The sequence below is a fragment of the Talaromyces marneffei genome, chromosome 4 (assembly GCF_009556855.1).
Source record: "Talaromyces marneffei chromosome 4, complete sequence".
Classification (NCBI taxonomy): domain Eukaryota; kingdom Fungi; phylum Ascomycota; class Eurotiomycetes; order Eurotiales; family Trichocomaceae; genus Talaromyces; species Talaromyces marneffei.
Genome location: NC_072351.1, coordinates 960943 through 987438, shown reverse-complemented (window position 1 = coordinate 987438; position 26496 = coordinate 960943). Strand labels below are relative to the sequence as shown.

At 47.1% G+C, this 26496-nt stretch overlaps 13 protein-coding genes across 13 annotated transcripts; 7 read left to right on the top strand and 6 right to left on the bottom strand.

The window, feature by feature from the left end:
* Positions 1 to 294: 294 nt before the first annotated feature.
* EYB26_005418 (uncharacterized protein) lies at positions 295 to 1642 on the top strand (the record flags this gene model as incomplete). Its single annotated transcript, XM_054264703.1, has 2 exons — positions 295 to 615; positions 671 to 1642. 2 exons carry the CDS (start codon positions 295 to 297, stop codon positions 1640 to 1642), a joined length of 1293 nt encoding a protein of 430 aa, XP_054120678.1.
* Positions 1643 to 1965: 323 nt separating this feature from the next.
* Positions 1966 to 2277, bottom strand: EYB26_005417 (uncharacterized protein; the record flags this gene model as incomplete). The annotated part of the gene is made up of 2 exons (XM_054264702.1): positions 1966 to 1990; positions 2054 to 2277. The coding sequence occupies 2 exons, from the start codon at positions 2275 to 2277 to the stop codon at positions 1966 to 1968; spliced, it is 249 nt and encodes an 82-aa protein (XP_054120677.1).
* Positions 2278 to 2686: 409 nt separating this feature from the next.
* Positions 2687 to 4522, bottom strand: EYB26_005416 (uncharacterized protein; the record flags this gene model as incomplete). Its single annotated transcript, XM_054264701.1, has 2 exons — positions 2687 to 4351; positions 4415 to 4522. The coding sequence occupies 2 exons, from the start codon at positions 4520 to 4522 to the stop codon at positions 2687 to 2689; spliced, it is 1773 nt and encodes a 590-aa protein (XP_054120676.1).
* Positions 4523 to 5346: 824 nt separating this feature from the next.
* EYB26_005415 (uncharacterized protein) lies at positions 5347 to 6487 on the bottom strand (the record flags this gene model as incomplete). Its single annotated transcript, XM_054264700.1, has 2 exons — positions 5347 to 5842; positions 5895 to 6487. 2 exons carry the CDS (start codon positions 6485 to 6487, stop codon positions 5347 to 5349), a joined length of 1089 nt encoding a protein of 362 aa, XP_054120675.1.
* Positions 6488 to 6913: 426 nt separating this feature from the next.
* On the top strand, positions 6914 to 7564 carry EYB26_005414 (uncharacterized protein; the record flags this gene model as incomplete). The annotated part of the gene is made up of 2 exons (XM_054264699.1): positions 6914 to 6986; positions 7059 to 7564. The coding sequence occupies 2 exons, from the start codon at positions 6914 to 6916 to the stop codon at positions 7562 to 7564; spliced, it is 579 nt and encodes a 192-aa protein (XP_054120674.1).
* Positions 7565 to 8053: 489 nt separating this feature from the next.
* Positions 8054 to 10714, top strand: EYB26_005413 (uncharacterized protein; the record flags this gene model as incomplete). Its single annotated transcript, XM_054264698.1, has 3 exons — positions 8054 to 8135; positions 8223 to 10193; positions 10251 to 10714. 3 exons carry the CDS (start codon positions 8054 to 8056, stop codon positions 10712 to 10714), a joined length of 2517 nt encoding a protein of 838 aa, XP_054120673.1.
* A 561-nt stretch (positions 10715 to 11275) lies between these two features.
* On the bottom strand, positions 11276 to 12877 carry EYB26_005412 (uncharacterized protein; the record flags this gene model as incomplete). Its single annotated transcript, XM_054264697.1, has 2 exons — positions 11276 to 12711; positions 12772 to 12877. 2 exons carry the CDS (start codon positions 12875 to 12877, stop codon positions 11276 to 11278), a joined length of 1542 nt encoding a protein of 513 aa, XP_054120672.1.
* A 374-nt stretch (positions 12878 to 13251) lies between these two features.
* Positions 13252 to 14528, bottom strand: EYB26_005411 (uncharacterized protein; the record flags this gene model as incomplete). Its single annotated transcript, XM_054264696.1, has 2 exons — positions 13252 to 14421; positions 14472 to 14528. 2 exons carry the CDS (start codon positions 14526 to 14528, stop codon positions 13252 to 13254), a joined length of 1227 nt encoding a protein of 408 aa, XP_054120671.1.
* A 972-nt stretch (positions 14529 to 15500) lies between these two features.
* EYB26_005410 (uncharacterized protein) lies at positions 15501 to 17600 on the top strand (the record flags this gene model as incomplete). The annotated part of the gene is made up of 4 exons (XM_054264695.1): positions 15501 to 16123; positions 16194 to 16697; positions 16754 to 17230; positions 17288 to 17600. 4 exons carry the CDS (start codon positions 15501 to 15503, stop codon positions 17598 to 17600), a joined length of 1917 nt encoding a protein of 638 aa, XP_054120670.1.
* A 505-nt stretch (positions 17601 to 18105) lies between these two features.
* On the bottom strand, positions 18106 to 18878 carry EYB26_005409 (uncharacterized protein; the record flags this gene model as incomplete). The annotated part of the gene is made up of 2 exons (XM_054264694.1): positions 18106 to 18798; positions 18867 to 18878. The coding sequence occupies 2 exons, from the start codon at positions 18876 to 18878 to the stop codon at positions 18106 to 18108; spliced, it is 705 nt and encodes a 234-aa protein (XP_054120669.1).
* A 248-nt stretch (positions 18879 to 19126) lies between these two features.
* On the top strand, positions 19127 to 21140 carry EYB26_005408 (uncharacterized protein; the record flags this gene model as incomplete). Its single annotated transcript, XM_054264693.1, has 4 exons — positions 19127 to 19298; positions 19361 to 19817; positions 19868 to 19958; positions 20016 to 21140. 4 exons carry the CDS (start codon positions 19127 to 19129, stop codon positions 21138 to 21140), a joined length of 1845 nt encoding a protein of 614 aa, XP_054120668.1.
* A 227-nt stretch (positions 21141 to 21367) lies between these two features.
* Positions 21368 to 22290, top strand: EYB26_005407 (uncharacterized protein; the record flags this gene model as incomplete). The annotated part of the gene is made up of 2 exons (XM_054264692.1): positions 21368 to 21391; positions 21445 to 22290. The coding sequence occupies 2 exons, from the start codon at positions 21368 to 21370 to the stop codon at positions 22288 to 22290; spliced, it is 870 nt and encodes a 289-aa protein (XP_054120667.1).
* Positions 22291 to 23355: 1065 nt separating this feature from the next.
* Positions 23356 to 26044, top strand: EYB26_005406 (uncharacterized protein; the record flags this gene model as incomplete). The annotated part of the gene is made up of 3 exons (XM_054264691.1): positions 23356 to 24360; positions 24653 to 25094; positions 25158 to 26044. 3 exons carry the CDS (start codon positions 23356 to 23358, stop codon positions 26042 to 26044), a joined length of 2334 nt encoding a protein of 777 aa, XP_054120666.1.
* Positions 26045 to 26496: the final 452 nt, after the last annotated feature.

The window sequence follows — 26496 nt, the reverse complement described above, 5'->3', positions numbered from 1 at the left end:
TTGCAGACTTCCGATCTTAGTTGGTCAAGAAAAGCTTCATAAAGTTTGTGGTAGATGCGCTGGCGGTAAGTTTCTGCCGGTGTCAGGGACGACTGGAGGCTGCCCTCACCAATAGGAGCACAGAATTAAAGCATGGCCATTCTGCCGCCGAAAGCCGCCTGAGTCACAGGATGAATCATCTGGACAATTTAATACCCCGCGGTCCCATGTCAGGATACAAGGTTATCAATTGGGAATAATAGAGTATATCTTTACTTATTTACGCTAATTTCATACCGTTCGACTGTCAGCATCATGGCTGAGGTCACCAAGCCCGAGCCTGTCTCGATCTCACCCCTCCTCCAACGTCTCGCATACCCCGATGTCGCCCAAATCCAAGTATCCGCAGAAGAAATCGCCGCCGCTTTTGCACTGATATTCGAGGATAGACTGTCCTTGATACAGACAGCCGCCCTGTTGACGCTTTTACATTCAACTGGAAAAGATCGTGATGCAAAAGTTATTGCCCTATGCTCACATCGCATGAGAGAAGCGGCCAGCACGGTGGATAGACCTGCGTTGAAAGCTGTGGTTAAAGCGAGAGGGAAGGTGGAAGGACAATATAATGGCGGATTGGTATGTTGTTTGACTTTTAATTGATAAGGTTATGAGGCCAATGCTAGTTCATTAGTGTGATATTGTCGGCACCGGCGGCGACTCCCATTCCACGTTCAATGTCTCTACAACCTCCTCAATCATCGCCTCCGCTCTACTACTAGTAGCTAAACACGGCAACCGCTCGCAAACATCCTTTTCTGGCTCAGCAGATGTCCTGAACTGCATCCTCCCTGTACCACCCAAGATTTCCGCCATCAAAGCAAATGATATTGCCAAGGTGCTCGAAGAAACCAACTACACTTTTCTGTTCGCGCCCAATTTCCATCAAGGCATGAAATATGCGGATCCTGTTCGTCGTGGGTTGGGTATTCGTACGATTTTCAATCTTATGGGACCTTTGGCGAATCCAGTGGACTGGGCATTGGAAGCTCGAGTCGTTGGCGTTGCGTACCAGAGTTTGGGACCTATTTTCATTGAAGCGTTACGGCTGGGAGGATCAAAGAAAGCGCTCGTTATCTGCGGTGAAGAAGATATGGACGAAGTCAGCTGTGCCGGACCGACAAACTGCTGGAGACTTTCTGAATATCCCAACCCAGCATACAAACCCGAGAACGATGAAGGAGGCGACGAGGAGGATGAAGATGAAGAAGAGACTAACCCCCGAACACTCACCAAACTCGACATCTTCCAACTCCACCCTAAAGATTTCGGCTTTCCTACGCATCCTATAACGGACGTCTACACGAAGAAAATGCCCAAACAAAACGCAGAGAAGCTTATGAGTATCTTGCGCAACGAGCTTGATCCCGAGGATCCGTTGATGCATTTTGTCCTTATGAATACGGCTGCATTGTTAGTGACGTCGGGAATATGTGACGCTGAGACTAGCAATATGGGTCCTGGAGATGATGGCAAAGTCATTACGGAGCGTGGACCAGGTGGTGGGCGCTGGAAAGAAGGTGTCCGACGAGCACGATATGCGATCACAAGCGGTCAGGCTCTCAGGAGTTTGGAGCAGTTTATAGATGCTACTAATCGCTTGTAAGTGGCAAAGGCTCGGAAAAGGAAAATATATGGGTATGAATGGAATGGTAAAATGATGTATGTGAATAAAGAAAGTTCGGGAACGAAGGTCCGATTCTTGAGACCTCTGGGAAAATTTCATGAAGGCAAAATGATATGTGTATTTTGACTATGACTCCTTTCATGACCATCAGGTATATTTTAAAAGACCCAAAAAAAAATCAACGCGCCAAATGAATGCGTAAGAACAGGCGATATGTAAATCGGTCGAAGCGGGCTAAAGCTTTTATTTATAGCATCGAGCACCGAACATCGAGCCTCAGAGGAAAAATCGTAAATCGTCATTTATCGTGCCTCAAACTGGACAATTCTGTAATCAGAGTCAGCCAAAAAAAGTCTTCCACGGGTCTCAAAGAGAGGAAAGGGAACTAACCTCTTCGTGCGCTCCTTATACAATATCCGATGTCCGCACTCCGTACACCTCAACGTCGCATTAGGAGGCAACGAAAACTTTGCATCGCATTCACCGCAGATGTATCGTGAGGACTGGACTTGGGGTTGCGTATAACCACCTGCACCACCAGCGCCGGCGCCGCCACCATTGCCAAAGGCGGTTTGATTGTCGAGGGCGGGGACTTGGTAGGCTTCGCGGGACATTTTGGTTATTTTCTTTCGTAGACTGGAGGGTAGATGCGCGAGTTGTGGAGTTGTAAGAGCGGCTGAAGGTGTGAAAGTTCGTAGAGAAGATGTTTTTTCGAAGTTGAAGATGGATAACTAGTTAGTTAAAATTGATTGATTACGAGAGAAACTCGAAGCGTTAAAGTCGAAGCTAAACCTCGACTCACCGCCCCCGCCTTGGAACTTTCCCAAGCTAACCAGATACGGAAATATTCTGGAAATGCCTCCGCCCCTCGTGAAATTGACCGATATCGGCTAAGCGGGCTGGGGGCTTCAGAGGTGTGTACTCTGTAATAGTCTTGAGTCGAAAGAAAGATATTGAATCGCTCATTCATCGATATAGTCTATAAATGAAAAATGGGTATTTACACATGCAAATAATTAGGATCTACCATCCGCCTCCTATCTTTCCGGCAAGTTCAGCAACCCGTGTGGTATCGTTGACATTCTTGTCTTTGCCCACATCGCTTTCTACTTTGCGGAATGTCGTATAGACAAGGTCTTCTAGCTGTGCACCGGTTAGATTTGTCCAATACTGAAGAATATCCCGGGTTCTGATCTCCATGTCATGCAGCGAGCTGCCTGTAGCTGCAGGCTTGGCCTCGTCTTCGGAGTCTGACTCCGCGGAGAAGTAGGCTTCGTCCACCCGTGAAAGCCACTGGCGCTGTTCATAGGTAGTATGTTTCTGTGTCGTAACAGCGGAATCGTTGGGGGTTGCACTATGCAAGCTAGCGTTTGCTTCTCGAGCATCGTCGAGGCGAATCTGTCCCCCTCCATTGGTGCAGCCGCCGGGGCATGCCATGACCTCCACAAATGCATAATCAAGCCCCGAAGAGCTGGCGCCAGATCCTGCAGCTCCACGTCGATTTGCACCAGGCAAGCGTGAAGCGCGAGCTGGCTTCATTTTACGGACAAGATTCTGGATGTTTCGAAATCCGTAATAGCGAGCTGCTTTCATTATTGCTTCATTCGTCTCGGACATCAAAGAGTATTCAATGACATCGGAGTTTCGTCCTCGTTGCACTTCGATGCGGCTTCCTGGGTGTTTTTCCTTGTGCAACAATAAAATATAGTAAAGATAACCACCTGAAGTACCGTATTTCGAACTCTGTTTGGAGGTTTGTGTGTGTGAAAACAAGAATGAGTCCACAGTAGGGTCCGGAAAATGCGGTGCGTAGGTGGGAGCCAAGGATTTCAACGGTAGTGATGGGAGCGATATATTCCGAGATGATGCCAGCATCAGTAGTTCGCGCGAGGTAATAACACAATCGACGTCTCGCACAGGCGAATCAGATATATTGCTCCATGCCGCATCTGTCAATTCTTCGCGACTGGCCTCTAACTTCTTATCAAAACAGGGCATGACAGCCAGATGCCAGATCTGGGAAGGGGCGATACCCAGAGTGCGGCTAAGAATAGATTTGACAAAAGTACCCGATAATGCTTGTGGCGATTTCAAGCGTGAAAGATGCGGTAGAACATGTGGGTGTGTCTTTTCGGCGTAACATATCCACCCAGGGCAGGCAGATGACAATATGGGTTTCTTTGGACTCGTATATTTCCCGCTTCCGCTGCTTGCAGAAGACGTGTGTAGGGCTTCGGTGACCTCCTGAGCAGCAAGGGTAAGAACCATTTGCCGTAAAACATTGGTATCAAGAACCCAAGTAAACCCATTTCCATGTTTTCCTCCATTGCGCAAACCTTGTGGTCCACGAAGGAGTTGATCGATCATATGCCCAGCCTTGCGCTCAGAGATATCATATGTTGCAGCCAGACTAGCTCTGACCTGAGGACTGACACTGGCAACAAATATCCTTTCATCGGGTTCTATCTTGCGAGAGACACTAAGATTTCCATCTTGAGTGATTATCAATGGCGCTGGTCGATGAGCGTCTAGAGTATTGAGAACCTCTGCATGGGATTGTAGAGAAATTAAAACGGCCTCGGCAGAAGTAACGCAGCCTGAACAGGCGAGGCAATCTGTGAGGGAAATCTGCGTTGGGGCTTGATTTTCTGGTTGAATTTTGTCTTCCGTCGTCACTTCGTAGGCATTCTGTGATTCCAATGACGAGTTAGAAATAGATTCTCTGTTGAAGTGGCGATCCCACCTCCTTACCTCTTCGCTAGCTGTATTTTTTTGAGGAAAATTCTCGACAGGCTTTATACAAGCTAGTCCGGGAGAAATGAAGTCGTTCAAATCATCAGCAGACAGAATGGCGCTCATGGTCACGGTCTCGTGTGGTATAAACGACTCGAATTGATTCGGCGCGGAACTTCTCCACGCAACAATGAAGTCGCACTTCTAAGCCTGCTCTCGTTTTCTTAAATGTTGTAATCATAAAAATTGATGTGCGCAAGTCGTCAAAAAGAGAGAAAAGTTGTTCAAGCCTAGGATGACAACAAATTGACTGACATATTGAAAGAGTCGGATTTGTGATCATTTGTCACTCTCCGTCTTCGCCTCCGACAAAAAGCGGCAGGTGGGCAGTGGCAACCTACCCCGCCGGAATCGGCGCCAAGCCGCAATATGATAAGATTAATTATAGTCGCCACGATTGGCCGCGCTTCTTCAAGTAAATATTTAATCGGATGACAGAAACATCATAATTATAAGGTATGGACTGTAACTGATCGCGATTATGTTCTGATGATCATATCAAGTGGACTACACGATAAATAGGAATTCAAAGCCTATGAGCCCTCCACTAGTCTGGACGGGAGATTCGTATTGACGTCAAACAATATCTTGCCTGTCATAGTCAAGATGGCAATATGCGCAGGTCACAGATGGCCGGTTCCTAATGAAGCGTGTTCCGGCTAATATACAATTACTGACATACGAGTCGTTCAAAGGCTGTCGCGGATGAAAGCCTTGGAGTGAATTGTGCGAAAGATTCCCAGTCGAAGCAGCGTTGACCTTCTCTGGGCATTTCCATTGAATTGGCGAGGTGACCCTGCATCTCATATCCGAAGGAGAGGTCGTGCTGTATGCTGTGCATTCTCGACATGTTTGAATTGAATCCAGATTTGTGGCCTCAATATGTATAATCAATCCCGCTCTTTCTTCACACGTCTCGGAGTGCTAGCTTTTGCGCTAGATCTGTTGCCCCTTCTAGATGCTGCCCGTTTTGGTGCGACTATTGCATCCTTGTCCTCTTCCTCTTCCTTCACAGCAGCTCGCTTTCGTTTGCCATTCACGGCAACTTTCGTTTCCTTGTTGTCCTCTAAGTCTTCATCGCTGATCTCCTTTGCCACTGGGCCAGTCTTTCGTTGAACTGACGGTACAACGGCACTGGTCCTTCCGCCAACGGTAAGAAATACAATCTTGTTGCCATTCGGAAGTACAGAAGGCTGGTTCTTCTTTCCTTTGCCCCATCGATGTTTGAAAAGCCATTCTTCAGGAAACTGTTCCGAATCAGCAAGCACCCCAACAGATGTCGTGCAGACATAGTCAATAGAGGTATGAAGTTGTTTTATTTGTTCGTCCGTCAATGTGTTACTATATTGCTCCGGGTGTATCTTGGAGTGATACAGAATTTCGTCACTATTATCGGTCAGACCTTGACTAAAGTGAAATATGATTTGTTGATGCCTACCCCATCCAGTTGCCAATGCCACTGATGTTGGCTTGATCAAGTAGCAGAGCCTTGATTGGGACTCTTTTGCTTTTGATTTTATCTTGCAACCATTCGATGGTCAAAATGTCCTTATCTGTGACGGGATCCGGTCCATTTTCTTTGAGAGGAGTATATTGTCGAATTTCATCAGCCGGACAATCAACAAGCCGTATTCTCGCTAATCTGCGAGGGTCCACGAACGCGGCCTCTGTCTTTGGGTTCTCGTCTGTCTCAAGCAGAAACTTCCAGTATTTTGGAGGCCACTCTTTGTCATCCGCGTTGGTTGTACGGTAGTAGTATGTATCCGCATTTCGGATTTTCATCCAGCCTGTCATGCCAAAATGCATCACAACATGCGGAGGCTTTGACATTGTGATCCAGAAATATTTACCCTGCTGGCCAGCACCGATGACTTTGTTGCCCTGCATTGCCTTTTGAAACTCAGCAGCGCTCGTGCCCACTTTCCCGTAGACGATATCGTCATTTTGCGCTTGCACGTTTGCCAGAGTCTTGCCCACGAGATGTTTTCGGATGAAGTGCACGATACGCGCAACTTCTGCGAGTTCGGGCATATCGTAATGCTGTGAGGGATGGGTGGTGCCAGTAGAGAAAGGGTTTGTATTTACAAATTTATGAATATGAACAAATTGTTATTCGATATGTGATGAAAATGCGAAATTTGGAATCAAAATCCATTACTGACGGCGACGAGGCTGAACCGCGTAAAGGGGTTTTGGATGTCGCGCGTGCTCCCGTGACCAGACTACCATCGAGGTGGACCGTGCTCATGCTTAATTGCTTTGTCTGTAGGTAACTAAGTTGAACTAACTAACTACCCATGACGTGCCTTACCTCTGGAGTACTTTGCCATTGTACATAGTTCTTTTTCCAATAGATAAAACCAGCCCTGTCACACAGCGTACTTCCGGATGCCTTTGAAGTGGTTCTGGGCGCAACAATCAAAGTCAACACAGGTGGAGGAACAGGCCACTGGCAAGATGTCGACGCCGTCCTCCGTCAACTCGCCGTCGTTGACTCCGCAATTCTGCTTCAACGAACGAGTCTTGAGAGGTATACAGCTCTCGTCTGATATCGCTGAGCTTAATGTATTCTAGACTTATGCTTACAGTTCATTGCTAACAGATTTCCTCCGCTTGTCTCGATCCACTATCGATGATTCCATCACGCAGAATCTAAATGCCTTATTAACACCTGCTCGCGAAGGGTTTAACCCAACATCCTCTGACATCCGACAGCTCGGCACACAAAGTAGACGGAATCCCTCCAGAGAGTCATGCGATACGTTCAAAAACAATGTGCTATTTCCTTCCTGGCAGAGCCGATCAGATGTCCTCAATTATTGTGCCATGGTGGCAACGAGTCCTGATCCGGAAGACCCAGATCTTGTCACCAGACAGGTGGAGACTGCGAGGGAACAAGAGCGAGTCGTTAATGAACGTCTAGACCCTTATTCTAGTCGACACTTTCCCCGCGAAGCTCGCACTGAGTCGCTAGCCAACCTTGTGCGAAACGAAAGGAGTGTGGAGCAAATTATACGAACACGGACTTGGGGTATAGTCTCCGACAGATGCAATTCTACTGGATCGTGGGAAGATGCTCTGAATCAATGGCATGAGGGTCAGAATTGATCTTCGGGCACAAAATAGAATCGGCCTCGGGCCATCACACAGCATCCGTTCACACTATGGTGCTTGACGAATATATACAGTTGTACAATTATGGTGCATTGGGCGGCGTTATATATGGAAGCAACATTGGGTGTTGCATAGTCAATTGATAGTCCCCTTTCGTCGTAAAACTCTTGAATATAGGGTTTCCTCGCAGAGCGAAAGCTATACTAAAATCAGTTGATTTAGCAGATTCTCGCTGGTAATACTGTAGTTTCTCAGTTGATCTATATTATAAACAAAATACAGTGATCGTGGTCATTACAGAGAAAACTATTTACTAACAGAAAATGCTATGTGCAGTGGCGGCCACAATGGAGCTGCTCCGCCGTGCCGTTTAGCGTCTTCTTCATCAAACGCTGGTCCCCGCACTCAACCTACTCAACACCCACCTCACCAGGCTCACTCGTTCAGGACCTGCGTGTGATACCAACAAAGCGGTTGCCCATCATGCCTCAGCAATTGGGGTCAAAGGACTCATCGCTGTTCCGTCAAGTGGTCCGCCACTACGAGAACAAGCAATACAAAAAGGGTTTGTCTTGTGAACACTTTGCGATAAACTTGCAAAGAGTTGTATGAGCATTATTCAAAGCTAACGTGTCCTCGCAAACAACAATAGGTATCAAAACGGCCGATCAGATTCTGCGGAAGAATCCCAACCATGGCGATACGCAAGCGATGAAGGCTCTTATTATGAGCAACTTGGGACAACTCGAGGAAGCGTTCGTTTTGGCCAAAACGGCGCTTAAAAATGATATGAAGTCTCATGTGTGCTGGCACGTCTTTGGCCTTCTTTATAGGGCTGAAAAGAACTATGAGGAGGCCATCAAAGCCTACAGATTCGCCTTGAGACTGGAACCCGAGTCGCAGCCAATCCAGCGTGATCTCGCCCTTCTTCAGATTCAGATGAGGGATTATCCGGGCTATATACAGAGTCGCAATACAATGCTACAAGCTCGACCTTCGTTCAGACAAAATTGGACAGCATTAGCGATCGCTTACCACCTCGCCGGAAATTTGACCGAGGCCGAGAATGTACTTAACACCTACGAAGAGACCTTGAAGACCCCTCCGCCTAGGACCGATATGGAGCACTCCGAGGCTGTCTTGTACAAAAACACAATAATCGCAGAATCTGGCGATCTGGAAAGAGCCCTGGAACATCTTGACACTGCTGGAAAGCGCTGTTCAGATGTCTTGGCGGTCATGGAGATGAAAGCGGATTACCTTCTTCGCCTCGATCGGAAGGCGGAAGCAGAGGCTGCTTATGCCGCTCTTCTCGATAGGAACCCCGAGAATTCGCATTACTATGATGGTCTCATTAAGGCAAAGGGTCTTGCTGAATCTGACCACCAAGCTCTCAAGGCCGTCTACGATGAGTTAGTGGAGAAGTTTCCTCGCGGTGATGCTCCTCGGCGCATTCCCTTAGATTTCCTTGAAGGCGATGATTTCAAGAAAGCAGCTGATAGCTATCTTCAACGCATGTTGCGCAAAGGCGTGCCATCCTTGTTCGCTAATATCAAGGTCCTTTACGATCGTCCAGCCAAGCGGGACGCTGTTCAAGAACTTGTAGAGGGATATGCAGCTGGAAAGGTACAACCACAAACAAACGGTTCATCCGAGTCGCAGAAACCTGAAGACAAGACCATGTTCGAGGCTTCGACCTTCTATTTCCTCGCCCAACACTACAACTATTATCTCAGTCGTGATCTGCAAAAGGCTATGGACTATGTCGAGAAAGCAATTAGTCTTGTTCCAAAATCTGTTGACTATCACATGACGAAAGCAAGGATATACAAACATTATGGAGATCTCCCCAAAGCAGCGGAAGTCATGGAAGAAGCCAGGAAACTTGACGAGAAAGATCGCTACATCAACACCAAAGCAGCCAAGTACCGACTTCGCAATGACGAAAACGAGAAAGGACTTGAGGATATGAGCAAGTTCACTAGAAATGAGACTGTCGGTGGTGCTCTAGGTGATCTTCACGAAATGCAGTGTGTATGGTACTTGACAGAAGATGGAGAGTCATACTTACGGCAGAAGAAACTTGGACTTGCATTGAAGCGATTCCACGCAGTTTACAACATTTTCGACGTCTGGCAGGAAGACCAGTTTGATTTCCACAGCTTTTCACTTCGTAAAGGAATGATTCGAGCCTATGTTGATATGGTTCGATGGGAGGACCACCTGCGAGATCACCCCTTCTATACGCGAATGGCATTGTCCGCGATCAAGGCGTATGTATTGTTGCACGACCAGCCCGATCTTGTCCATGGACCGACGTTCGCGGACATGAATGGCATGGATGAGGAAGAGAGGAAAAAGGCTATCAAGAAGGCTAAAAAGGAGCAACAGCGGTTAGAGAAGGCTGAAGCAGATAAACAGGAGCTAAAGAAGGCTAGTGCTGCTAATGCCAAGGGTGCTGATGGCGAAGTCAAGAAGGAGGACACCGATCCTTTCGGCAACAAGCTGGTTCAGACAACGGAGCCCCTCAAGGATGCCATGAAGTTCCTCACGCCTCTGCTTGAATTGAGTGCCGGTGATATTCGCGCCCAGACCGCTGGATTTGAAGTCTATATCAGAAGACGTGAGTTTTTCTCTTCTCTGAATGCAACGTAGATCAAGTGAACTAACTATTTTCCAGAAAAATATGCTCTTGCCTTGAAATGTCTTCTAGCTGCACATGCCATCGATTCCTTAGATCCAACGTTACACGTTCAGCTCGTACGCTTCCGTCTCGCAATCAACGACCTGAAGGAGCCGCTACCCGAAAAGATCTCAGACGTTGTCCTAAAAGAATTCGAGGCCATTCTCCCCAAATCCACAAACCTCGACGAATGGAATAACGCTTACTTGACATCCCACAAGGAGAGTGTAGACCATGTGCGCGCGGCACTCTCAGCTCGTTTGCTCATCAACCCCAACGACAAGCCTACTTGCGAAAAGGAGTTTGTCTCCACCCTCGACCTCGCCAACACGACTTTAGAAAAGGCAGTCTCTGGGTTAGAGACTTTGGATGATTGGAAAGCGGACGCTGCTACCAAACAAGCTTACAACGAAAAGGCCCACAATAAGTGGAAAGAAGCTTCTGCATTTGTGTCGAAGTAAAACATAGAGGGGAGGTATTTAGCTTTCTGCTTTCCTTTCTTTGCTTCTTGGATTTGCATGCATTTGAGGTTTGTACGTTTTAGCGTGTGGTGGTGAAAGACAAGGTCACTGATGATGGTTGAGGAACGCAGTGGGGAGAAATTTGATGAAAGTTTACGATTGGGGTCTGGTTCTAGCATTTGTATACTCCGATGATTATCATATCATTGTCTAATATGCAATGTTCATGTAGCATAGAGCCACAAAAAAAAAGGAATAGATGGGAAAAGTGAAGCAGAGTAAAAATCCAAAATTACAAAATCTAGATCGATGTTTCGAAAAGGCCTAGATCTCCCATCCAATTTGTCCGAAACCCTAGTTGTATTAGAAATTCTAGTTCGTACCTAGGTATAATAATATGTAACCTTGTCTACAGATACATTTGGCATGAATTAGAATGGCGTTGTATAGAAGAAGTAGGTATGCTAATTTACAAAGTGCAAGATGCAAGTATAAGACAACCCCGTGTAAAAGTAGTGTTACATATATCAAAAACGGCATCAACCTGGTCAGGGCAGCCATCTACTCCCCCTCGTTATCGATATTTCCAAGAATAGGCTTCCTCTTAGCAACCTCTGGATCTTCACCATAACCATAATCAATCCAGACTCGTTGCCAAAAGGGTAATTTCTTAGGTCTTTCGCCCTCTCCCAGAACCCACTCTAACCCTTCATCGATGCGTTTGGCGCGTGCCTCTTCCTCCGGTGCGAGGACGTATCGACTCATACGGGCAGCGATGCGAGGATCAATGACAACGTCATCAATCCATTCACGTTCTTCCTTCAAGATGTCGGGTTGTGCAACTGGTTGAGTATCGTCGCTTACACTAGCTGAATTATCTGCTTCGGCTTGCTGTTTCCGAGCTTCAGCAGCCTTGCGCACGGATTTGTGCCACTCCTTCTCTTCGTGATCGAGGAGGGTCTGCTGCTCATAAATCTGCTGTGACTGAGTTTCGGGTGTGAATGGTTCGGTTGAAGGGCCCAAGTCGGACTCGGAGGAGTTGGTGAGGCCTTCGTAATATGGTCTGCTTGCAGAGGCAAGGACGGCTGCGGCGACCTGTTCGCCAACGGCGTCCGCGAGATAACGTTTCGTCAGGTAGCGGTAGATTCTGATTGGGGTGTTCAAAAACCCGAGAAGATGAGGGAAAGGAACCGGTAGAGAAGCTTCAAATGATACGGGAATGGTCGCGGGGAGGTTTCGTGATGAGTAGTCTACGGTTGAGATATATGCGGGTGTTGGACCCTTAGGTTTCTCCTTTTCTTTTTCCTTCTCGGGTTCAGCAAGTTTTTCTTCGGGCGTAGAAGTTGAAGAACTGTCGGGATTTTCAGTACTTTCAGCCGTAGCAGTATCACGAGGAACGTCAGGTACGTCGACTGAGCTGGTCGCTTCGGTGGGTACCTCCGGAGGAGGCGGAGGATCAAGAGGACCCAGCCATCCTTCATGAAGGCCTCGAATATATTCTTTCCATGTATGGCGTCCAATGACGATATCGCCCAGCGGCCCAGGCTCATCTGTAACACCCATCCGCCGTCTAGTTTCGGCAATGATCGATTCTTTGCTCGGCTCCTGAACCACGGAACTTTGTTCTCCAGCTTGACGTCTGTATTCACGAATCTTCTCGGCTGTACCCGCTCGAATCTCGCCTTCCTTTCTTCCCTCGATGACCTCGTAATCTAGAGCCGCGGAAACAAGAACAGGCTTCACATATTCAATAAAGTATTCACGGGCGGATCGAAGACCGTCTCCCGGAGGCGCAGATAAGAAGACTGTAAGTTTCCGTCTATTCTGTTCTATCGGTAATGTTTCCTTGGAGATGTGAGCGACGAGGTCGGCCCATTTCTGCTGTGCGCGCTTCTTCTGTCGGCGATCGTAGGTTATAGCAGCTGTGAAGCCTCCGGTGATTGTGAGGAAAATCATCCAGTTTCGCGAGGGTAGTCTCAAACGGAAATTTGGAATTCCTATCGTGCCAATTAGGATTCAGTCTCGACTTTCAATAGATAGTATCACAACAAACATACCCATCATCTTGAAGACCGGGTTTTGGGGTTTGGGCGGAGTTGGAGGCTTCGTTGTCGATGCACTTGCCGTGCTTGGCGTTGGGTTAGAATTAGCAGTTTCAGACATGGCTTCTGATACTGCCAGCTATATTCAGATTGATCTTTTTCGTAATGGCTTGAATTGAGCCCACGTATAAAAAGGACGTAGCTTTGATGGAATTTCCAAAAAAAGTTCACGGGCCGTCTGGGTGTTTTCTGGCGCATTATGTAAGCAAGAACTGATTGGTTGTTGTAACTAGATCTATGAGAACATTGAACAAGCTGATATTATCTTACTAGAGGCTTTTTATTACCCTGAATGTACTAGGCATGGATGGAATACTCTGATCTTGTTTAATTGTTTCTGTAGCCACGTCAATGCTCGTTGGAACCACTTGAGGCGTACATAACAAACCCAGATCAACTTCGAAGTGCTATTGTATTCCTCCACGCCTCAGCCCTTCACGCACCAGTAGGAGAATTTTCCAATAAGCCAACCTTCTGTCTTGCCCAAGCTATTGCATCTTGTACATCTGGTATTTGCGCAACCGGTGAGCACTTCAGGATTTGTGAAATATCGTCCACGACATCCTTTCCCTGGCCACAAAGCCACCATGTAATGGCATTTCCTTTTCTTCCCATCATATCCAGGAGAACTCCAAAGTACATAATTATCAACAAAGCCATAGGCTCTGAGTTCCTGACCGCGTCGAAAAATTCGGGGTCGTTGACAGAGGTCACCGTCCAGCAATAGTTCTTGATCACATCCCGTACTTCCTCGGCAAAGCTGTATTTGATGTGAGCAATAGTGACTTGGTATAATTGGCTATCTTCAGCAAAACATGACGAAGACTTATCATCCGATGCTGGCAGCTCGATCTGATGACTGATTGCAGTAAGTCTGTCGAGGGCGACTGTTGTTTCAGGGTCTAAAAGGCCCAATATTGTCATGTCAATGCTCGACATTATCTCAAATTGGCATTCTGGGCGCGAAGCGGCATACGTCAGAAGAATTTTGTTTGCACTAGCCAGCATATTCAAGGTTGGAATGAGTCGGTCTATTGTTCGCGGTTGGGGAGAAGCAACAAAGTTGAAAGCTGCCATAAGCAATGCAGAGGGGTATAGATCATCGATGCTCCTTTGGCCAACGGATGTAAGCTGAATGCGCATCTCGGCTACGGCTTTCGCATGATACTCAAGTGCAGGCCTCAAGTACGCTTTCTGCCCCGAATGGGCAAAATCTGCAGCTGCTAGCGCAAGTATACTATTCATAAGAGAGCTGTTCATTAATGCAGCTTGTGGTAGAAGCGTTTCAAAATATGCTTTATCCTTGGGGACCATATAGAAGCACCATGCTGTCCTCGTTAGCCATCGATGCATTAGCTCACTCTCTGATTGAGTGTCTGTAGAGGTGCCTAGTGAGCGGATAACAGGGGGTCTTTGATTGAGCGACTTTTCGTTGGGTTTGTATTCAATCATGATCGTTTGAGAAGGGCCCCGTTGCCGCTTCTGCTCTCTACCGGTATCGCCATCTATGGGCAAGAACTTGTATCTCTGCACTCCGTATCCGGTACATGGAATCTTTAAACGTGTACAACGAGGGCATTTGGTAGGCGGTTTTGGTGCATCACACTGCATAGAAAAATAAGCAATATAGCTCCAGTCCATATGATGAAGCCTACTTTTTTCTTCTGTTTTCTGCATGCATCGCAGCCTCTGCTAGTAGGGACACCTGGCATAGAGGCCAGCCTAGAGGGATTGTTCTTGCAAGTCTGTATGATCTTGTTATAACATATGAGTACGCAATAAAGGCCAGCTGATGTCATGGGACAAGCTGAATGACTTGTAGTAGGGTTAGGGTCATAGGCCACGCTATGATCATACTAATGCCAAAACGGCAGGCGGTAGAAAAGATAATAGCCAACCAACATACGCGGAATAACAGTTTTTCCCCGCCCCTTTAACCGAGCCTAAGGCCCGAGTCATGACAAAAGAGGCTTAGCGTAGTTTCGCATCCTATACACTGTACAAACAATCAACCACGAGTCCTGAGCCTCTGCACGAACTCGTACAAGGCAATTGTGCGAGACACCTGTGTCTGTTGCATGTATTTCGAGAGAATCGACGAGTCTTTGGGTTCAAAACAGCTTGTCGACGTGTCCTCAAGCCAGAAACTCAAGTTCTGAAGTTTGAGAAAAAACTCCACCGTTCGGTGTCCCACACTACGATAACTGGCCCACCACTTACATAGTAACTCCCCCCCTTTCCCATCCTGGCCTTTGGCGCCTCGCTCTGGGCCGGGACCACTCGAATATACTCTCCCGTTGGTCTATCGCCCTTTAATCGGTGTGCTTAGTGCTGAGCTGTGCTCGTCTGTCTGTTCTCAACCTTGATCGACCAATGCCACTTTTAGACTGTGTCTAATCCTGAGTTGCCCTGGGATTTGGCATGGTGTCTGTTTTGTCTGTCTCGCCACGGATCATAAACATTGAGCAACATCTCGCGTCTGTGTAACTTGGCTCCTTTCGCCTGTCATCAGACATATGCTTTCTGTTTCACATCTTTGGCTGTCCTGAAACCGATCAGTCAACCCTTGATTTCTCCTCCAACTCCTCGACCCCTCGTTCCTCCGCCCCCTTTCTTTGACCGCGGTCGAGACATCAGTCCATTCATCCTACAGCTTACAAGTCAAGTCAAATAAACCGCTCAACATGGACCCGAATAATAATCGCCTGCACTTGAACTTTGGCTTCAACAATAACAACAACAATGACAGAAACTACAATGCGGCCAACAACCGTGTCTACCCCACAACACCCTCCGCATTTCCACAACCTATATACCAGGGCCAGGACTTCATGGATCCTCATGGAGCGCAGAACACCGGTTATGGTCAAGGATATTTTGTGAATGGTCCATACTCGCAGCAGGCTCATTATCCCATGCAACAGCAACAGTATGCCCAACACAATCTCCCGTCCCCTCAGCCGGCCTACGGAGCTCGTGCGTACAACAACGACGGCACAAATGGATTGATTCAACAGTTCTCGAACCAAGACTTGAGTGCATCACCCAGACCAGGACTGTCTCCACGAGCTGCCTCTCCTGCTCAGCGACCTCGGACCGCCGGCTCGACCGGACCGCAACAACATGCAGGACACCTGGCTCCCGGAATGGCTAACCGCAGCTCAAAGCCGCCTGGAGAAGAAGAAGAGCTTCAGAGATATCCTGAGCGATACTCAGAAAATGTCCATAAGCGTGGAAAGGCTGCTAAAGAACTGATCAATGTATTCTTCCAAGAGAACATTGAGCGTGCCCGTGAGCGCAACATGCGGTAAGAGCACTTGGTCTTGACAATAAATGAATGAGAAAACGTGAGGCTAACGTGAAATTACGCACGGCAGATCCGTCAACCTTGACAAGCTGGTGCAGGCCAATAGCATGCCAGAGGCGAAGAGACGTTTAGAAGCAGAATCTCTGGCGAAGAAAGAGTCGAACTTCTTGCGCTTCCTCCGAACCCGGGAAAGTCCTTCGAACTTCCAGACAATCAAGATCATCGGAAAGGGTGCTTTCGGTGAAGTCAAACTTGTGCAGCGGAAGAGCGATGGCAAGATTTACGCTCTCAAGTCATTGATCAAAACAGAGATGTTCAAGAAGGACCAATTGGCTCACGTTCGTGCCGAGCGTGATATTCTTGCAGACTCCAAGGACAATCCTTGGTTGGTCAAGCTTCATGCTTCGTTCCAAGATAGCGCCTACCTTTATTTGTTGATGGAGTTTTTGCCTGGTGGTGATCTTATGACAATGCTTATCAAATATGAGATTTTCTCAGAGGACATTACACGGTTTTACATGGCCGAGATTGTCATGGCCATTGAGGCGGTGCATAAACTGGGTTTCCTTCATCGGTAAGTTCCCGAATCAAGCTATCTTCCATGTTAGAATTATCTAATATTGTGTCTAGCGATATAAAACCAGACAACATTCTGCTGGACCGAGGCGGTCATATCAAACTCACAGATTTTGGATTATCTACCGGAGGCAAAAAGACACACGATAATGCATACTACCAGAACTTGCTAAAGAATTCCACATCAAAAGATAAGAACAGAAACTCGGGTTTCTTCTCGGACGCCATTAACCTTACAGTATCGAACCGTGGACAGATCAACACTTGGAGGAAATCTCGTCGTGCCATGGCCTATTCGACTGTCGGAACTCCAGATTATATTGCCCCAGAAATCTTCAATGGACAAGGTTACACTTACTTGTGCGATTGGTGGTCGGTTGGAGCAATCATGTTTGAGTGTCTTGTCGGTTGGCCTCCTTTCTGTGCTGAAGATACTACGGATACATATCGTAAGATTGTGAACTGGAGGGAATGTCTATACTTCCCGGATGAGCTTGTTTTGTCACGAGAATCTGAGGGATTGATCCGAAGGTACGTTATTTATTTTGATTATACACCAATTCTCTTTTACTGACTTATTTGTTGTAGTTTCCTTTGCGATGCTGAGCATCGTATCGGTAACGAAGGTGGCCAGCACGGTGGTGCTACACAGATCAAGAACCACGCCTTTTTCCGCGGTGTGGTCTGGGACCAATTGCGCAACATTCGTGCACCATTCGAGCCTAGACTCAGCTCCAACATCGATGTATCCTACTTCCCCATTGATGAGATTCCTCAGGAGGATACGAGCGCGGCGCACAGAGCACAGGTCCGCGCAATGCCTGAAGAACAGGAGGCAGAGATGAGTCTTCCATTCATTGGCTACACCTATAAAGCCTTCAATGCGTTCCAGGCGAACTAAAGTCCGATACATCTATAACATAGAATTTCCTTGTTACAAACGGCTTATCCATGCATTGATGAACTTTGGTCAAGATACACATAAGCAGAATATGCTTGAAGAACGTGCCCATTTTCTAGATATACTTGCGAGATACGGGACATTCAATACAATTTACATACTGAGCTTCAGACATTCTCGAGTTACTATACCGACAGGCCTTATAGTTTTGAAAGTAGATTCCTGTTCTAGTTTCCCTACCCCTACAGTAGTTGACAGAATTCTCCAATGTCAGTGCTTGTATGCATGGCCAAGAGTAATTAGGTCAAGTAACACGCTACCGGATAGAATTTTTATGATTCGTGGATAATTGTCAAAGTAGAATTGTCCGATACTGGACAATAAGTAGCATAAATGTATCTAACTACAGGATAATGCACCATAACAAGACCACCCTAAACGCCGTACGTACCATGACCAAAGACAGATAGAAAGGAGAAGAACTTTTCCTCAACCACAAAAAGTACTATGGCCGAGGCGCCAAACCAGGTACACCGCTATATCTCTCCTCACGCTCAGTCTTGAACATAATCTGTATCCAAAACTCCTTACTATCCTCATCAAACCAAGTCCAATACCTTCCTTCCCTGCGATCAATCTCACGAGCCTGAAGTTTAAAGCCACAGGTCTGGTATGGCTCAGCCGCAACTAACAAATATTGAAAATTCTTGTCTGGTGGATCATCGACTTTTTGCTCAAATGCCGACATGAATCGAACACGCGGCACGACGCCTGGTGTGATTTCTTGATACTGTAATTGGAAAAGCAAGCCCAACTGCCGTGTCATCGGGTCGCGTGTCTTGGTAATCTTATAGCCTGGTCGACCGATTTTGACGACATTCTTCTTGACCTGCACACCCATCGCACCTGGTACAACGCCATCTTGAGCTTTGCCTTCTTTCTGTTCGCGAGCCGCTCGACGGGCCAAGTTTGTCTGGTGCTTGCGACCTTGGGTATGAGCGAGATAGGAGCCGTCATTCTGGTGGACGGTCAGACATAGTCGACACTCGAAGCTGCCGAGATGGTTTTTGAAGAAGTATGGGTCCTTGGCAAGATCGATTGTTTCTAGCGCAAGTTTGCGGAGACGCTCGCGACGGTCTGCGTTGGTTGCGGATTGGGATGCGACACCACCGCCACCAAATTTGGAGCCGGCGCGATTCTATACTGGTTGTAAGCAGATGTCTTTATGTTATGAATGATGGGTATCTGAGAATGAAGCTCACTTACCTGGTAATCCATGATGGCTCTGTAACTGAGGTATGTTCTGGCTAAACTCCAAGATTAAGTCTTGAAAGCCGCTTGCCTTTTCCATAAATCAGACGGCGGTAGAAAGTGGCAGAATGGTTGAACTCCAAAGAGGTATCCACCTTTGTATCATTTCTGATTGGACGAGTCCCTGATCTCATATGTGTGGGTCTATCAAGTATCAACAAGTTGTTATTCCCGAATGTCTACTCTGCGCAGTTTTCTTATTAAATGATAGCAGGATGAGCCAGAATATTAATATAGGTGACCGTCTCTCCTTTGATGGCGCGCCATGTACCATTCGATACATCGGCGACGTCGAAGGCACCAAAGGAGACTGGCTTGGCGTGGAATGGGACGATCCATTTCGAGGCAAGCATTCGGGCGAGCATAAGGGGAAGAGATATTTCACGTGTATTTATTGACCTCTCCATTTCTGAATCCTGGGAGTATGTCTCGTTAATACGGAATTACAGGCATCAGTAATCAACCCACAGCAGGCTCATTTGTGCGTCCTACTCGGCCCATAGACATCCCCCAATCCTTTCTGGAAGCGCTTCACCAGAAATATGCATCTGAGTTTGAAGAGGAGATTGCAAAGCGGAAAGCTGTGAATAATGATGCAGAATTTCAGATGAACGATACCATACAATTTAATGGTAAAGTTGTGGAAGAAGTTGGCTTTGAGAAGATCAGAAAACAGCTTGCCGAGTTGCAAGAACTCAAGGTTGTTCTTCTTGATGGGTTGAGAATTGCAGGCGTTCTGGGGGATGATGGGCAAGCTGAGTCCAGATACAGCGAAGAGCTGCAGAAGATTGAACGAACGTGTCCCAAGATTACGGAGTTGGATCTTACTCGGAACCTGATTTACCGTTGGCGGGATGTTCATGATATTTGCAAGCAACTGAAGAAATTGAAGAGTCTGAAATTAAAGTAAGTATTTATTCTTCTGCTATCTGGAAGGTGGATTCTGACTTTTGAAGTGGAAATCGATTCGAGAAAGTCCAACCTGGCATTGTGTTCAATGGAATCACGGAGTTACACCTGGATCAGACATTCATGCCGTGGGATGAGGTATGTTATCTCTAAGAACATGCTTGAGATAAGGACACTTACTTAAATCTCGTATAGGTATCTTCAATATCAGCTCAGTTTCCAGACCTGCAATCCTTGTTAGCCTCATCGAATGGTTTGACTTCAATAACGGCAACCCTACCGATCGCTTTAAAGAGCGTGGTTCTCGAGAATAACGACTTTACATCTCTTTCTTCACTCAAAATCCTGGCTGAGCTTCCAAATCTCACGCGGCTGATACTTCGCGGAAATAATATAGACACGGTCTTTAAGGACAAGTCTACCTTTCAGTTCTCGCACACGCTATCATATTTAGATGTCTCACATAACAAGATAGACTCATGGCTATTCATCAACGATCTAGCTACAGCATTTCCCGGGCTGGACTCCTTACGAATATCCGGAAATCCGCTTCATGACAGAGCTGTCGCCCCTATGGGCGTGACAGGGTTACCCGAAAAGCCCATGACAGTGGACGAGGCTTTTATGCTGACTCTAGCTCGGCTGGAGAATTTGACGTCTCTCAATTACAGTAAAATCACACAGCAAGATCGGACTAATGGAGAGTTGTATTACCTTTCTTTGATTGGAAAGGAATTATCTGCTTCTTCAGCCTCAGACGAGGCCAGAATTCTTGCCACGCACCCGAGATATTCAGCTCTATGTGAGATATATGGCGTACCTACCATTATACGCAAATCAGAAGGCTTTCAGGGGACGAATATCAAGCCAGGATCAGTCGCTGCTCGATTGGTGACATTCGAATTCTACCAAGTATCATCACCAGATACCGCCGTCGACTTAACTAGCGAACCAGCGAGCCACTCGTGTCTGATACCCAAGACATTTGATACATATAGAATCAAGGGAATCGTGTCTCAACTGTTCTCTCTCGCACCGTTGCGGTTTCGCTTGGTGTGGGAAACGGAGGAATGGGATCCTGTGGAGGAGTTTAACATTTTAGGCGGAGAAGAATGGGATAGCGATGATGAAACCGATAACAAAGCGGAAAATCAAAAGGAGGGGATACAGAACAATGATCGCAGTGAACCTACGGTCGTCAAAGCTGATGGAAGCAAGTTTATTCGGCGTGAAGTTGAGCTGGTTGACTCGACAAGACAAGTCGGGTTCTGGTTTGATGAGAATATCGATAAAGTACGGGTTCGGATAGAGAGATTATAATGAGAAATGGGCAACAAATAATAGATTACTCCAGGAGTATTCCTACGTAGTATAAATTCCAAAATTTTACTCTGTAGAAAGTGGTGGTGGTTCTAGATTGTTATACAAATAAGGTTCCCCGCAAGCACAGTTAGCTCCGATCCGTCACCATTTTTGCTTCTTCGACTTTCAACGTCATACCGTCATCTCACCACCTACACAACAAATCTTCAGAGAAATAGAGCACGATGGCTGAATATTGGAAATCAACAGTATGTTATTTCCTGTCTCTATTTATAGGCAAATATTTACTAACGCGAAATAGCCAAAATACTGGTGCAAGCACTGTCAAATCTACATTCGCGACACCACATTCGAAAAAACCCAACACGAAGCCACAGGCAAACACCAAGGAAACCTCAAGCGCTTCCTCCGAGACATTCACCGCAACAAGGAACGCGAAGAAAGAGACAGCCAACGAACCAAAAATGAAGTAGAGAGACTTCGAAACCTAGTGGGAGGAAAACCAGCTGGAGGAGATGCGACACGAAACCGGCCTTCAGGAGCAGCAGCCCCAACAAACAACGGGCCAAGGCAAGCAAGCGCAGAAGAACGAAAGAAGCAAATAGCGCAATTAGCTGAAATGGGCGTTGCGGTTCCGGAAGAATATAGAAGAGAAATGGCACTTGCGGGAGACTGGGAGACGATATCGGTACGGAGGATAACACCGGCCGAGCCTGGCAAGGACGACGCAGAAGCCAAATTAAATATCGGCGTGCGGAAGCGAAAATTGGAGAATGAGGAAGATGAAGAAGAGGCTCAAATGATCGCTCAACCTAGACATAAAGGATGGGGCAACACGACCCGAGATTATCCTGGAGCTGTCGGTGGTGATGATGATGATCTGGACGCACTTCTTATGAATACTACTACAGTCAAGAAGACAGATGATTCTGACTCGAAGAGGACATTACAATCATTAAAGGCAGAGAACGAGGCAGAACTGGGGAATGTTGAGAAAACGGAGAAAGATCCGGACGACTCAGACCCGACCAAGATATTGAAAAAGGAGGAACCTGGCACAAAACAGTCGGTTGAGGCACCCCTACCACTAGCGAGTGATCCTCCTGTGGTTTTCAAAAAACGTAAAAATAAAGCTCCAAGACAATGATCACTTAATAATCTTAGTATTGATACACATCAATTCACATACCGGAATCTACTCTTCAGACATTAAAAGCATAACCAAGCTTAGATAAACGCGATGCTCTATGCAATGTATAGTACATAGAGTTAATTATCTTTCTCCTTATTGACTTTTGTGAATAACTTGTGGTTCCCTGCTATATAAGTCCTAGATGAGGGTGGTAGTTGTGATTGGTGGAACGCTATTGGTTTGCTTATTAAGGCTCAGTCCAGACTGAATTCGAGAATTTCAATTCGTGCGCCAACCAGCCTATCTTGATACAAATATTAGAGATATTTCACAATCACCTTAAATCTATGAAGCTGACCTAGGAGATTTTGCTGAACTCAATGCATTCAATTCGAGCAGTGCAGGCGACTCTAGATCTCCGCGTCCTCTCTCTTTCGGCCTGCTATCTAATCCAGTCCCACTCTTCAACTGCGGCTTCTTTCCAACCCGCAGAAATCTTAGCTCACCACTCGACATCTCCGTTTCTTTGACAAACCTCCAGACCTGTCCCTTAGTGTCCAGATGATTGTCGATTACAGAGCCTTCCACATGTCTTATTCGTTTATATACAGGTGAGTGTCTCCTCCTTGCTATGCCTCTGCTGTATTGTCGGCGTCGTGATACTCATGCATGATTTCTAGTGGCCGTGTTCTGTGTTAGACCGAGTCTCTAGGTACGCAAGACAAAGTTCGTTCTCCTTACAATCGCACTTTATTTCTTGCATATACTATAATTGCTTTCATCAAATAAGCACTCGACCCATTCGCATTTTTTGCTACTTCAACGGAGCCGGTGGCTTCTCGTCACTGAATGCTGCGAGGCTCGAGCGCGGTTTTTCTACTGAGCCTTTCGCATTACACGAAACTTTTCACGCTTTCTCCTCTACTCGTCCAGTATTGCCGCTTCTCGTGCTTGAATACCCGTTATATCCATTGCAGATATACTAACGGATATCATGGCTACAGAAAACCCCGACGACGGGCCCGTCTCCGCCCTGCTACATACATAAATTGAATTCGCCCTCTAGGCGGATATCACGAAATGTCGGAGACTCCTACAGGTCACTTCCCTAATGGGGCGTCGCCTACTCCTCCTACGGCTACGGCTACGGCTACTTCAACACCCGACGCAAGTACGCCTGCTCCTGCGCCTATTCCAACTCCTCCAATCTCCACGCCTACTACTGCTCCAGCATCTGTTTCAGAACCAGCACCGGAACCTGCTTCTGAGCCTCTCGTAGCGCCTGCAGCACCCCCAGCTCCCGCGATAGCTACTGCAGCTCCTCCTGCTTCGTTTCCTCCTCTACCGCCAATGTCAACAGACGATTTCGACAAAACCACAGACTTCACAAGCACCGCTCCAAGTGCGCCTGCTCCGCCTCAAAACCTTGCAACTTCCGACATGTCTACTACTTCATTCACAGCAGTCAATGCGTTTCCTGCAGTATCAGCGCCGATCCCTTCACCAGCACCCACGCCCGCGCCAGCAACCGCGCCAGCGCAGACATCCTCTGCGCCTCCAACAGTAACTACGAATGAACCAATGCAGATGTATTCTTCTGCAGCTACACTTCCGCCTGCACCGGCATCAGCGCCTGCCCCTGCACCTCAAACAGCGCCTACAACCGCACCTTTGCAAACACCTTTGTCTCTACCTCCAACAACATATACGCCAGCACCTCTATCTGTACCACCGCAACCCCCAGTAGCGACATCGGCCCCTTCACAGTCTCCGTCAGTTACTCCGGGGGCTCCTCCCCCTGCGTCAATGTCACAGTACCAGTCAACGCCGAACGTTCCCCCATCGAATCCACCGCAGATGCAAGCGCAACCTCCCATGGGATCGTCGCATCCATCTACGGTACCTCCCATGCAGTCAATGGGCCAGTATAATTCGGCGTATTCTCCACCGATGGGACAAATGGGTATGCAAACACAAATGAGTTACCAGCTTCCGGGTAGTAACTCGCGTTCACGGGCGCATCAAAGAGAGGTAAAGAGGCGGACAAAAACGGGGTGTTTGACTTGCCGTAAGCGCAGAATAAAGGTAAGACCTCGCATAATCTTGGGTGGAAGCAAGACAGACGAAGAGAGTAAGCTGTGTTGGCGGGCTCTTTGGGTGGTGGGAGCGGGAGGCGGGACTTTCCATGTTTCGCGGTGTCGCTTAAGCCTTGCCGCAACACCTCCGTTACTAGCTCGCGCTTCCATCCCACTTTGCATGGAGCCCCGCCAGACCTCTGTCGCTTCCACTCTCATCTTTTCTGTCCTGCATAGCTCTCAATTAGAGAGGATTTGGGGTTTCGCAATGATGCTAACGCATAATTGGTAATTTCTAAAAGTGCGACGAAGGTCATCCAGTGTGCCGGAACTGTGTCAAAAGCAAACGCGAATGTTTAGGCTACGACCCGGGATTTCGACCACAACCCGCACCCTCCGACATACGACCTGCAAACACTCCCCAGCCTTCGCTTGCCGTGAACCCTCAAGAGAACCATAACAACAATCCGTATCCCTCTGCACCCCCGGGTTACATTCCTGCTTCAGCTCAACCCTTCGCTCCCTCTGTTCAGTCGGATTCTTCCATCCAGTCGTTTGACCAATCCAACAGCAACCGGCAAGGCCCTGCTGAGCCTTCTGTAGAGGAGAGTGATACTATGTCGATCATGGCTAGTGTGCAGGATACCATTGACGGATCTTTGTCTCAGCCTCTGGGAACGCCTGATCTGTCAACGCCAGCACTCATGCCGCTCTCTGGTCAAGTTGGGCAAGTTGGTCGACAAGGTATGTTTACATAGAAAGATTATTATGAAGCGCGTCACTGACTGTTGCTATTTCTAATTACAGAAAAAGTAAAGATACAAGACCTATTGGCGCTTCAAGGTATCGCGCCGCCTCCGCCATATCCTATCGTTCCCATTCAGCAGGCACGCTTGGACCAAATACAAACCGTGTACCTCCATACATACGCGCCAGCCATTGATCGATTCTTAGAAACACGATGGTTTCGCGACAAAGGATTGTCTCAATTGCTGACCAACGCGCAACTTATGGCACAATACTCGGCTCTTATTGATGCTTTCAACGACCCGAAAATAGATGACATTGCTGTTAGAGGACGCGTGGAAAGTTTCGAAGCTTCTGTTGTATGGGATACAATGTCTATTTGCCGTTCAGCTCGTAATCTTGTGCGAAATGGCAGTACCGAACCCATGCAGGAATACGATCTGCTCACAACGGCGAATCGGTTTGATATTCTGGAAGCTCTCATTACCGATGATCATCTCAAGGACAACCCATTACGAGCGGATCTAGCTCGTCCACCACCGACAAATCTTAATCCGCTTGAGGGACAATTACGCACGCGGTCTCTGAATTTCTGGAATTGTATTGGACACTTCCTCACCCTCCACGATAACGAGGCTTCTTCGGCAGTGGAAATCGACGAGACCTTGGCTCGTTGCCGGTCACTGCTTGATGAAATTGAGAATCGAGACGTCTTATATTCCATGGCCATTGGACGACATCTTGGACAGCGTCTATCAGACTTCCACCCTCGAAACAGACCAGAGAATTCAAGCGACGAGAGAAATGCCAATACTAAGCTCATTGTTGCGCAAAGATTTATTGAAGACGAGTCTAAAGACAAAGGCACAACGCAAGTCGTCAAACGTCTCTGCGGCATGGTCCACAGGTTATGGGAGCTGAAAAATCTACTGCTGCCACGTGCATAACGATTGATGACGGGGATTCGGTAATACAAATACATGGAATTTTGATTTGATAAGACATACTAGCTTGCGGTGTTATGGTGTTCAAAAGAATGGACTTGATATTGTTTTGATTCATGTAAGATGAAGCCATGGCGTTATTATTATTTTTTTTTTTTTCTCTTTTCTCTGTTATCTCCTGGAATGGTTCTGTCCCATTGAGGAGAAGATACGGTGCTCTTTGTGACTATACCCTTTATTTGGATTTGCTTTAGAGCATCATGTTGTTGGATCATAGGATCTACATTTTGAGGCTTGTATGAGTTCTCAATTTCTATTACATTCACCTAAGTACCCACATTAAGGACATTCTTGATGGATTTGGAAAGAGAAATATGAAAAAAGATCTATATATTTCTGCGTTCTATAATAATATACCGCTCACCGAAAATCTATAGTAAGGAGTACCACACATC